This window comes from Gymnoscopelus braueri (genome assembly GCF_963280865.1).
Source record: "Gymnoscopelus braueri genome assembly, chromosome: 2".
NCBI lineage: Eukaryota > Metazoa > Chordata > Actinopteri > Myctophiformes > Myctophidae > Gymnoscopelus > Gymnoscopelus braueri.
In genome coordinates this window covers 17,264,481-17,277,927 of record NC_137604.1, presented here as the reverse complement: position 1 = coordinate 17,277,927, position 13,447 = coordinate 17,264,481, and the positions used below count along the sequence as shown (strand labels likewise).

Sequence of the window (13,447 nt, the reverse complement as noted above, 5' to 3'; positions counted from 1 at the left end):
CACAAATGTGATCAACAGTGCCAGGCCTTCCAAACAGTATTCAGATTCTGGCCTTTTAAAAATAATTATTTTATTCATTTAGAACAAGCACTACTGCCACCCCTGTGATTCTGACGATGTCAAATATGCTTTCTAACGAATACAGAATAATGTTAATATGATAAAAAAAAGATTACAGAAATGTGCAAAAATAGAAGCTCACAACCGGTTGCAATGTGACACATTAGGAACCTGTAGACTTTGTATGAAGTATATAGGGCTTAAGTGTTAAAGACTTTGTTTGGGGGGGGGGGGGATTTTAAGCCTTTATTTGCTAGTGACAGTGGAGACGGAGTATATGGCAATGACATCATGACATCAATGTGATGGCATAGTCATATCAGAATCCAATGTCAGTCATGAAATCACTCTGATGTAGTGGTTCAATTAAACCTTTGAATGTTTCTGGTATGAGTTTGTGCATACTTGTCGTTCCAAAGGCCCTGGTCTACACATTCTACAATGTGCTTTCTGTTGCTTGTTTCCTTGACAGGAAAACAAGTCCATGTGTACTGTATGATAGCCAACACACACACACACACACACACACGGACACACACACACACACACACACACACGCACACGCACACGCACACACGCACGCACGGACACGGACACACACAGTCTGCATGACACACACACACACGTGCACGCAGTGATGCAGCTGTGTGGATCATTTCTCATTTTATCCTGAGGGGGGCAGCATATCCTGACACTTGTACCAAAGAACCAGTTTTTACATCCATTGGTCTTTAATCTCTACCTGAATCTTCCCTCACTCTTGTTTTCCTCTTTCTTCTTCTACATCTGTTTTTTCATCTCCACACCAAACAAGCTTGTAGATATATATATATTTTTCAATATTATTTTCCCAATTTTTGGAAAAAATATTTGAAACATTTTGGAAAGTTTTTCAAAAATGTACATGCTACAAATAGGGATGCCAGGGTGACAGTGGTTAAGTGGTGTATATAGCATCACTAGGAACTGAATGGTTATCTGTTGACTTTGTACTGGACATAAATGACATGAAGTGACAATTTTTCACAGTGAATACAGGCATCAACCTGTATGTATGATCTAAACAAAGTTAGATCAAAATACCTTTTGTATTTTTATTTGTCTAGCTAGCCCCTGGTGTGTAAAGACCTTCAATTTAAGGGGTGTAAGTGATATTCTTTTGAAAAAAGAAATAACTATATTCTGATATTCTGAAGTAATCATAGTTTGTTGAGTAACAGGGTTCTCCCTGTCCCTCCAGCTCTTTTTAACAAAACATTTTTTTAACCAAAACACATTACTTATAACACATTTAAGAGTCAAGAGAATTTTTGAAAATATTACTGAATTTTATAGCTTTTTTATATAGCTTTTGCTGATGAATGTACTGTTAAATTATTAATTTTAGTTTTCTTTCTGGTTTTCAGATGTTTTCCTCAATCGATTCCTGAAAACGGCAAACCCCTTCCATCAGCCAGATAAAACGCCCGCTGGGTAAAAGGTCGCAAGGACAGTTACTGCACTTTGGAACTATTGAAGTGGTGCGGATGTGACTCGATGGAAATCTTCAATAATCTATGTGGACTTGGATTGAATAAACAGAGCAACACTCTGCTATTAGAGCCTGGGCATCTTTAAAACCTGTGCTATGTAGTTGTCATCAGAGTTACAAATATTTCAGTGGAATTCTTCTGCTCTTTGGCTGTGCTGTGTGAAAGAATGGATTATTAGTACCAGTAATTGACTGCATTCTGGAGAATCACAGAACAAACAACAGAGCTACAACTGGAATCCTAGTTGTATACAGAATTATTATTACTTGTCCTCTGTCCACCACAACCAACAACAGATAGACGATGGATTATTGGTCTTAACTAAATACCTGTGCCTTATATTACGATAAATCAATTACACTATCACAGAAACATCACCGCATCCTCCACACCCCAGAGATGAGTGTTTCTCAGACCGGTGGGAGCCTCCCTATCGGGGGGAAGAGCGGGACCGGCATGAAACTCCCTCTTCACAGTGCTGGAGATCAGAATGGCAATGCTTTCCCCGTCTCCTCTTCCTCCTCATCATCTTCCTCCTGTTTTGGGCAGTCGTCCCCCGATTCACTGCGGAGTCTGAGTAGCCTCAGCGGCAGCTGCCTCGACAGCCCGCTGGATGTGGACATGTTGGAGTCCACCGCGACCTCGACCGATCACACGCCCCAGGTCACCATATCAAAATGGCCGACAGAGGGAGAGGGTAAAGACGGCAAAGTGGAGAATCGTGACGCTTCGACAGAAAGTGTCCAAACTGTGACGGGGAAGTCTGAATCCAACGACAACTCCGTTTCGATCTATGTAGACGCCGACGGCGGCAACCCCTGCGAAGACACCTGGAACGACAACGACAACCTGACGCTGACGACAAACGGCGTCCGCAATAACGATGACCTCAGCAGCAGTAGCAGTATCAGGGGAAGGCAACGCTCCTCCTCTCCGGATTCGGACGCAACTGAAGTCCCTGTTATGGATGATGACGACGACGATGATGAAGACCTGTTTCTGTCGGTGAGCTCTGACATGGCCCTGAGGAGAGCCAGCACGGCCACCATCTCCTCAATGACCAACATAGTGACCCCCACCCTGGACTCGCTTGATGCTCCACGTGTGGTGTCAGAGGGTGGAGGTTCCAACACCGGGGACCTCCAGAGAGAGGGGACTATTCCCTGTGAAGAAATGGCGGGTCCCCGGTCAGATCAGGTGGTCTGCCCATCGGAACTTCTCACTGATGGCCAGTCGCCAGACAGAGTGGCTGATGATAATGATAACATTGCACACCATGAACCTCTTGCTTATGAGGTCCTTAGTGAAACCACCTCCATCACAGAGAAGGAATTGCAGTTGAAATCTCCGCTTTCTCAGGAAGAGGTGGAGGTGGCCCTCCCCAAGTCTAATTTGTTAACGAGAGCTGTGAAATCCAAGCCCAGCACCACTAACTCAGCTATCAAGACTGCCTCTGCATCAAGCAAACCAGCCAGGCCGGAGGCAAAGAGAGCTCCCAAACCAGACCTGAAGAATGTCAAAGCTAAAGTTGCATCAAGGCCCATCCCCGCCACAGCTAAAACGACCCATCAGGTATTCAACTGACACTGTGTGGAGATTATATGTCCTTAATGTATTAAATAATTGTTGCATATCGTCGCTGTCTGGGGGAAACCATGTATGTCCAAAACCTTTTACTTTTCAAGAAATGGAAAAAATAACCTTGTGTTCTATTGTAGTTATTATTCTGTCACAAGCTCTTAGGTAATACTTTTCTTTGGTTAGATATTTATAAAACCCACAGACAGACTTAATTACTTTAAACCTGGCGGCCTTGTTTTAGGCATGTCATTATAGATGAAAATCTTTCAAAATATATATATTTTTTCCTTGTGTTTCATAAAATATGGAGATATGGCTTTTTACCTGACAGCGATGATATTGGTTTTGCTCTGTTCTACCCCATTTTGTTGTGCTCCACAGAACAAATCCGCTCCAGCCAATGAGAAGAGGGCGGTTCCCAAGAAGGAGGAAGTGAATGCTGCCGACGGGGTCAAAAGGCAAAGACCTTCAGCAGGACGGATCAAAATGGTGGCGATCCTGAAACCTGTCCGAGGCCGAGGCGCTGACCTCCGCAACCTCAAACCCAACCAAAACGCAGACTCCAAACGCCCCGCCCAATCAGAGAAGAGGGGGGAGACTGTGATCGTTCACGGGGCCCTCTCTGGCTCCTCCAGCTCTTTGGGGTCAGAAGTGACCGTGGAAGGACCCTTAAAGTCTCCCAGCAAGGCTGTCCAAGAGATGCCCGAGGATGGTGCCGCCACGGGAGACGTTACAAAAGTTCCTGTTGAAGGTTCTACGGAGGAAATTACACAAGAGACGACCAGGCCGGGGCATTCAAGACAGGACCCTCAGCGAGAGGCGTCTGTGGAGAAACCAAAGAACCGTGGCACAGTAAGTGTGTGTAGAACGAAAACTGAGCTCTAACTTGCCTTAAGCCTTAGGTCACATCTCGACGTATCCGATGAATGTCATGTATTGTACATGTGTCAAGGTTGTACCAGAGAATTAGTCCGCTTAAAGATGTAGGCTACATGTGATCTAATCTAGTCTGTTGTTATCAGTGATGGTTTGGGTCTTTAAACATCAAACATATAGGTGACCCAGAGCATGTTGATTCTGTAACTTGACAGCTCCAGTTTGTGTCCCACTGACATTAATTACCACATGAACCATAACGTCCCTTTTCTGAGCATGTCAATAGGCGAACAGTAGGGATGTGCCGATATATCGTCCCGCGATATATCGCGATACGTTTTCGTGACGATATGTATCGTTTTGGAGAAGGTTTTTTTTTTTTTTTTTTTACAATAATAATAATCAGGCATGCAACAGCCCCGAGGTGAAAAGGGTGACAACATGTTTTTTTTTTTCGGGTCAGGTGTCACACTATTGCCCTATTTGGATTCAAAACGGCTAGTGGAAGCTGAAAAGCTACAAGTTTGCATGTCTGAATAATGCAAAAACAGAAATATTTGTTTGCATTTGGTTTTTTTCTCCCCCATATATTTTCATAATAAAAAAGTGCGTATCGTATCGAAATCGTATCGAAGTTGTGTGCCCAATATCGTATCGTTTCGTGAAATTAGTGTATCGGCACAGCCCTAGCGAACAGTCTGGGAACATAGGCAAACACTTGGCGAAAATAATCGATCTACAAGCTCACAACGCAACGTGTTAATTGGCTATTTGTGGCAAAGAGGTTTGGTTTAGAGGCCGGGACAAAAGGACAGGGGAAAGTACAGACCCACGTCCAAAAGCACATCACTCCAACCTGGCCTCACTTGTAGAAGTGGAGTGCTTCGTTACATTGGATGTTTAACCTTTAACCATTGAGTGAGGAAGTATCCTCGCATTTGCAATTCCTTCTAGTTGTCCATTAAGCTGGACGCTATACTGCAGTTTTGTTGCTTACTTTTTATCCTCTGTACTTTATAGTTTTGTAGTGTAGTTCTTCTAAAACTCTTATCCCATGACCACTTAATATGATGTTGTTCTTCTGCTAAATAGAAGATATGGACCTTTTTAGATATATAGACCTTTTTGATCCCGCTGGGGGTCATAGTAGCACCGCAGGACAGATACTACTGATATGACTAGAAATATACATTTACTGTATGGCCCAGTCCACACCAAAGATTTGGAACGCAGCCTGTTGCCACGTGCAACCAGTTGCAGCGGTCTGAATTGACCCGTTGCAGATCAGCACAGTTTTGGTGTTCTGTTGCAAGGTGGTTGCAGGTAGTTGCAAGTTGCAAATCATTGGTGTGGACTGGGCTTACGTTTCAAGAGTAAAGTAAATAAGAAAGGAGTAACGTACAAAATACCAAAAGGAGATTTACGGTCTGGTCTGGCCATCTGCACTTGGACTGACTGGGATTTGCATAATGTATGATTAGTTATTTCCCATTTGACCATTAACCATTTAAACCTTACTGTACATCGTTGACTGAGGTCCCCCAGGGGTCAATCCTTGGCACCCTCATTCTATACTTGAATGAAGTTACTTAAAGGAAGCTACTGTGTGCGGACCTGCTTCTTTGCTTTCCCCCTCATTTTCTTCCTCTACATCAAATCTGCCGATCTACAAGCTCAAGCTTGTATTTTGACCAAATGTTCGCCTATAAAGTATCACCAGTGGTAGTGGTATGGATAAATATGTACACTACAGTCAAATCTACAGTGTATAAATGAGGTATAGACAATATATAATATTCAATCTATAGGTATATGGTTATAAGATGTGAGGCTTATATAACATGTAGTATGTACAGTGTCAGTAATGCAAGGGGGCAGAGATTAGCACGTGATCTGCGAACATAAAAACCAAGTGGCCAGTGATAAGGCGCTCAAATCCAAGTTAATGCTAAGTGTCAGTGGTCGGTCAGTGTTATTCAACAGTGCACAGTCTCTACGGGTAGAGGAAAGAGATACAGTATAGCCACCAGGAATTGGAACACATTTTAGGTGTTCTGTTCCACTCAGTATAGACCATGGTTTCCATGGTCTGTACTGAGTGGGCTTGAGTACTTCAATTGAATATATACACAGTACACACACACAATACACACACACATAAAATACATAATATGTATGTTTTTTTGTACATGTCTTTAAATACAGTCGCATACATGGACCATGATGGCTACAAAAGTTGAGCCTAAAATAAAACATCTACAGGTTATATTCATTGATATATAATTTCCTTTTTAATGGTATAGTTTTTCATTATTCGATTAATCAAAAAAGTACCTCATAGAATAATTGAGGAAATAATTGATAGTTGAAGCCCTAGCTAGTTCACTGTGTCCATTATTTTTAGTCTATGGTTACAGTAATGTTTAAATTATAAACTAAGGGCTCAGTATCAATGTCCATAAATAGTTTTTATAAAAATATATTTAATCTGCTTTAGTTGAGTTAGATTAGTTCTGCATAATACGCAGTTTTGGTTAGTAAGACTTAAGTCAATAACCATCTACCAACTAGGTGCTTTAGAAGTTATAGCTTTGCAAATGAATCCAGAAGAGAAACTATTTATTCAGGTATAGCGCAAAGTTTGAGAAACTTGATAGCTTAATTGAGTCAAAACACGGATATCATTAACGATGACACGTCAAAGAAACTTAAACCAATCATAGCTCTCAGTCACTAATCCTGCTGCATAATGACATAACGACTGGGCAGAAACCTCGTATCTCACCTCGTATGACAACGCGTCACTTCGCAACAAGCGACACGTTGTGAGCTTGTAGATCGGCTATTTTCACCACTTTCAAATGTTTTGAAAATATGTGGACATACAAGGTTTCCACCCGACAGCAACCCAGGTCTGCCTTTTGACATGTGACGCTGATGAGCAGCGTGCATGTAGTTTAAATGGAGGGTGTGCGTTGGCTGCTGTTTGGTATGTGTTTTCTAAGCCCTGGTGAGGCACTGACAGGTTTAAAACCTGCCCCATTGGTATTCTGACACACTTTTGCCTCAGGGCCTGTCTCACTACGGGGGTGTTTTTTAAAACTGGTCAAACTCGGCTCAGAGACATAATAAGACTTTTAACATTGGCCAACACATGCACATTAACCACTTTAAAACCTGTTTTGGGCATGTCAATGTAGGCGGAAATCTTTCCATAATTATGTAAACAAAGAATTACATTTAGAAAAAAGCAGATCTGCAATCGCACAACGTGTTGCATTGCGGCGAGCTTGTGAGCTTGTAGATCCGCTATTTTTGCTGTTTATAGGGCTTAATTGGTTAAGAGAATGCACATGTCTTTAATCTGGATGTGACCAATGGAAGGTATGTGCACTGCAGGGAAAGGCTGCAGAGGTCATATTTTGAGGCAATACATGATTGGCAATTGTGTCAACAACTTCTATTCACTATGCAGTTTCATTCTACTTTTATGAGCTTGATTTTCAGTCTTTACATGCTTGCACATGTAAAGACTGCATGTCTTTACATGCATACCTCCCAACCCCAGGTATATATGGATTTATTTTTGTTTACTCAAAGAATTATGTTGCACAGTGACATTCCGTCTGCAACCACTACGTCACTATCAGGGCTACGTCACTATCAGGGCAGGCACAACATTTTCAGAAGATCTTTTCAGTTTTCTTTTTTTTTCAAGGTCTGTTTTTGTTTGGGTTGTGCCCATAACTGAACAGAATGTCTTACATTACATCTTTATACATGCAGTATTATCTTTCTTTAGTGTTATTTCAAAGATGACAAGCTCGAGTGTTGTCTTAGCTTAGCCAGTTTCAGATTGGATCAATAAAGCTACACTTCGGGAATTATATTTTAATTAATAAAACATCCTTTTAATCTGTATGGTGGAGCATGCTAATACAGTATTATCTTGCACATCTGCACAGGTTGGAGGTTGACAATTCCATTGAGAAATGTAGACCCTGGTATCGGGGCATGTCCTACTGGTTGACAATGTCGATAAAGTTATTTGAAGCTGACTGGACTGGACACTAGCTTCGCCGCCATCTTTATTGTAGTTTTGACATTGTTGCAAATAATGACTCTCTCCATCGGGAATGAGGTAAACCTATGGATTGTAGTTTTAATGTGCATGTAATCAATACCCATTTGGTTCTCAAAGTGGTCCTTTGAATAGTCAACATTTATATGAAATAGCAGATCTACAAGTGTCCCTTCGTGCTGCGCTGCGAGCTTGTACATCTGCAATTTTTTGAACATTTCAGAAAATGTTTGAACATTTTTGAATAATTTGGGATTCTTTTAACACAAATCTTCTCTTCTGGACGTCCCTGGCACAAAGCCTTTTCAGATGGGTGTATGCGGGCCAAATACATATCAATTTGGGGGTCCTTGACACAAAAAGGTTTGAGAACCACTGCTAGTTTATACAGTACATATTTTCTGTTCCATTTCTCCTGTAGAAGGCCGAAGAAAGCCTAACTGTAGTGCCTCAACATGCTACATGTGTATCACATGTGCATTCCACGTCCACACGTCATTTGGCCTCTTTGATAAGCTGCCGATATCCGATGTACGCTGAAAGGTTGTCTGGAACAAAAGTCCAACATGATGTAGTTTATACAGTATGCCAGTGGTTCTCAAACTTTTCCATGTCAAGGACCCCCAAATTGATATGTATTTGGCCGCGGACCCCCCAACTGATAATGTTTTGTGCCAGGGACCCCCAGAAGAGAAGATTTGTGTTAAGAAATAAATAAAAAAAAACGCACTTTTTCCAGATTTCTTTCATAAATAGCAGATGTACAAGCTCGCAGTGCGGCACGAAGTGACGCGCTGTGAGCTTGTATATCTGCTATTTCTGAATAGCCCAACGTATATGAAATATGGATAAAGGTACCCCCTGGAAACCCCCCCCCCCCCAAGGATCCCTGGGGAGGTCACCGGAACCCCACTTTGAGAACCACGGATGTAGTCTATATTCATCCCTCTCACATCCCTTCTGTGACATTTCATCTTCTTGAACGTAGCTCAAGCCCAGGGCGAGACTATAGCTGCCAGCTAGCATGTCAACACATGATTTAGTGTGTTGGTATGCATGCTACAATAATCCTAGGGCTCAGGCTCTTGGCTTTGGCTACAATGTCAAGCAAAGCTACAATGTCAAGGGGCCTATTACCGAGCGGAACACGGCGAAACCGTTCACCTCTTCTGAATAAGCTCTGTGTTTTGCGTGGTGCACTTTTTTGTGGGGGAGAAGACCCGGAGGTGTTGGGGGGGGGGGGGGGGACAAGGGTTTGTTTTGAATGACAGCATAACTTGACTTGACAAGACGAGTTTTTCCAGTGAAAGAATTCCGTACATACAAAAACATCACATCCAAAACACTTTCTCCCCTTAGCATGAAATAAGCTTTAGTGCAAGTCCAGAGATTGCTTTGAAACGCCTCCACATGTGCGATTACATAAGTTTACGTAAGGAACGTCTTTTTTCTCTCTCTCTCTCTCTCTCTCTCTCTCTCTCTCACATACACACACACTGATACGGCGGGTTATCCAAACTAAAACATAAAACTGAATCAGTCCTAAAACATAGCTAAAGTTTGACAGATGCCATATTTCCTTGCCTTCGTGGACTGCCAGCGTTTCCCAAACACGAGCCTGACATTTTTCCTCATCTAGAACGCTTTTCTGAAAAGTTGCATTCACAGTGTTTTACCCAGAAAAGTCGAGAGACGCACGCCAGGCCTTCGTCCACAAACTCAATCCATGTGTGCTGGTGTTTATAGAGCAGGGAAAAAGGGAGGCGCGGGGGAGATTGGGGGGGGGGGGGCACAGAGAGAGAGACAGACACGGAGAGAAACAGGGCTGGTCCCAGCCATATTCCCAAAGGGAATGTAGAGCACAATAGTGTTTTTTCCCCTTCCTTTACCCCTCTTCTGGTTGCAGCACACTCCCAACTTCCCCTCCTCCCTCTCTCTCTTTCCTTCTCTCTCTCTCTCTTCCTCCTCCCCTTCTGTCTCACACACATGCTCCCTCACTCCTCCCCTGTGTTCCTTCGCTGCCTCCCTCGCTAACCTCCACATTTGTGCCTGTGAGTGGGGAATGGCCAACACCATGGTGTCGGTGCGGAGCTCCGACCTGGGGCCTCTGGGCTGGGACACGGTCACTAAACGCCAGCTCTTCCTACAGAAAGTCTCCTCCAAGCTGGGGCCCAACGCCAGGCTACAGGGCAAAGGAGCCAGGCCGGACAAGGGAGCCCCGGGAGCGAGCTGCAACACGGGAGTCGCTCATCCTCCGAGCACGGCGAGTGGACCCCCGGGACAGGGTGCCAGGATAACCCAAACGGATGGTTCGGCGCCGGGGAAGGAAGGGCACGGCGCAGGGGTTGAACCTAGAGCCAAACAGAGTCAAAATCAGGGTGAGTGAAATCTGTGTTTCTCTACACAGTACATAGACACATGCAGTTCACAGCACTGTCCAGAGTGTTCATTTAACTCTTGGGATAAAACAGTCTCAAGGTTAGATTCAAACTTGATTTGACTGTGTACATATGGATAATCTAGGTATGGACAGGGAAAGGTAAACACAAAGACAGGCACTGCGCACATGCACACGCAGGCACATGGCAGGTATGGACACACACACACACAAGAGTTTTCCTCTCCGCGTGTCTCTCCACAGTTCTGTGTTGTTTTAGCCTGGTATTCCTTTTAGAAGTTTGTGCACTTCCTGAGTCTGCCATTTACAAACACATGTGCAACTTGTTTACCCTGAGACGTGTGTGTGTGTGTGTGTGCGCGTGTGTATGCTCGCACTCTGCTTTTAGCGTCAATGAGAGAGAGTCGTGCGTCGTCTACAACAGACTCAGGAAATGAGCAGGCTGACACTGCAAAGCTGGGAGTTAAAATGCCTTCCACATTCCTACACACACACTCTCAGCACACACCGCACTCGCTGTTGGTTTGCTATACTTTGTCACAACGAGCAAGCTGTTGACGCACAGGCATGTGTGTGTGTGTGTGTGTGTGCGTGCGCGTGCGCGTGTGCGTGCGTGTGCACTTGCAGCTGGTGAATTAAGTTCTCTTTTCGCAGGAGTCATTTTGGGCTGCAGAGTTGCACAAGAGGAAGCAGCCTTTCTCTCTCTCATTCTCTTCCATGGCGTTCTCTCTCCCTTTTATGAACACATTTATAATAGTGATTTGTGTGTGTGTGTGCGCGTGTGTGTGCGTGCACACGTGTCTGTCTGGTGAGGACGTCACGTCACAGACAACACATGGGTGACCTGTTTTACTGTATTATGAGGTCCCCTCTCATTCTTTTCTTCCTGTCTCCTGTCTGTCATTCCTCATTGTGTCGCTGTCTCCTCTTCTTTTCTTTCTCTTCTAGGGTCTTCCCTCCCTTTTTACCCGCAGGGCATTCTCAGCCAGTCTTTGCCTTTAACTCTTGAGAGTGTACAAATGTAACCAAATGGACCCGTAAGTTACGGGTCCATTTGGTTACATTTGTACACTCTCAGAGTTACAAATAGATAAATTAACACTGAGGATTTTACCACGTTGTCATTTGCCATTGCTGTGTTCGTGTGGATTGGCTCTGTCACACAAAGCAGAGTATACGTGTCATGTTGTGTAACCGAGACGGCAGTGGCATCCTCATTTTGGTGTCATTGTTGCCTTCACTGTGTGTGTGTGTGTGTGTGTGTGTGTGTGTGTGTGTGTGTGTGTGTGTGCGTGCGTGCGTGCATAGCGTGACAGTATCACACACTGTTGTACAGTGACGTTGATGAGATATTGTTGTCTCCCACTTAAACATGGTGTCCCCGTCGTCTAGTGTCCAGTGACACCCGTAATTTAACTTCTCTCTCTGTGTGTGTGTGTGTGTGTGTGTGTGTGTGTGTGTGTGTGTGTGTGTGTGTGTGTGTGTGTGTGTGTGTGTGTGTGTGTGTGTGTGTGTGTGTGTGTGTACGCACACATGTAACACAACCCCTCCGTAATCACTGAGTTGCAGTGTATGATTTGCATAGCGGAAAATGTGTGTTTTGCGGGAACACACAACTACGTGTGTTTGGCATTATGTTTGTTGTGTGTGTGTGTATGTGAGTGAGTCGAGAACTGTGTGTAAGTCGTCAGCAGGAAAACCAGATCTCTCTATACAGTATAAAGGTCACATTCTGTTCTGACAATTGCCTGTTTGTGTTCTTCACTGAGACACTGTAAAGGCGGACAGCACTTGACCGTGGAGCCAGGTCACCATCAATGGCCGCCTTTGAGCGCGTGTGCTTGCATCTGTGTGAGGAGATATTCCTGATGGCAATAATCCGGTAGTCAGTCAGCCTCCCAGTGTTAACTTCATTGAGGAGCTTTCCCATCACAGGTTTTCCCGGTTCATTCATGTCCTGAAGTGATTAGATTAGTAGACCTAACATTGATGTCTGTGTGTGTGAAATTAGCTGTGGTTTTCGTAGTTCTCCATGAAGTGAGCGGAAGACGTAGACTGCCAGCCTGTCACGTTAAAGTGACTCGGGTTCCATGACGTATAGAGTCCAGGTGACCCTGAGGACGGTGACCAACTGAAGCCACATGTGTTGTGTTGGCTCTGGCCAGAGACCAGGTTTATTGGTGTAGTTTAATGATCTGATCACCAGAGGGCAGTGTGTGTCGAATTGGTGTGCCAAACTGACCCAATGGTTTTATTTTCATGTACACACTGTCTTTCTGTCTGACATTATTAGGGCTTTGCTGATCTACAGCAATGGTTCTCAATGTGGGGTCCGGGGACCCCTAGGGGTCCTTGAGGGGGGTCCCAAGCAAAATGAGAGACAGTTTTTAAAACACACTCTCTTTATTTTTTGGCAATTCAAAAATAGCTAATCTACAAGCTCACAACACACGGTTTTTCTTTTTTTTTGTTGACAAATCTATTCTTATGGTGGCACAACATTTTTCAAACGGGGTCTTCGGCCAAATGCATATTTTGGGGTCCTTGACAGTAAGCCTTCGATACAATTCCGGTCGGCCTGTCACCCTCTCTCTTTTATAGTCATCCTGTGTTCTGTTACTTTCCTTCTTTTCTTTCCTTCTCTCTCTCACATGTTGGTTCAAGTCAGTGAAGCATCATTGAATAATATTCCACTTAGTTTCGTTCTTAGTTCACAGTTTCTCTTGATCTAACCATTTTAAAATAATGATAGTGCCATCGTTCTCATGTTCTTTGCGTCTCAGTATTCTGCATTCCTTGCCTCAAATGCTTTCAGAAGTCTTGCACCCCGCTTTTAAAGCTGCAATCCAGGATTTATTTGAATGAATCAGAGTAGAGTATCACATAGAGTATATTAATACAACATAACTACATCTGCAT

At 43.8% G+C, this 13,447-nt stretch overlaps 1 protein-coding gene across 1 annotated transcript in view; it reads left to right on the top strand.

The window, feature by feature from the left end:
• Nucleotides 1-13,447, top strand: part of LOC308096316 (uncharacterized protein) — an 89,887-nt gene that overhangs the window by 17,849 nt on the left and 58,591 nt on the right. The window contains exons 2-4 of the mRNA XM_080443713.1: nt 1,467-3,164; nt 3,555-4,025; nt 10,280-10,508. Of these exons, the coding sequence (XP_080299839.1) occupies nt 1,992-3,164; nt 3,555-4,025; nt 10,280-10,508 (1,873 nt within the window). The 5' untranslated portion in view covers nt 1,467-1,991. The remainder of the gene's footprint in view (nt 1-1,466; nt 3,165-3,554; nt 4,026-10,279; nt 10,509-13,447) is intronic.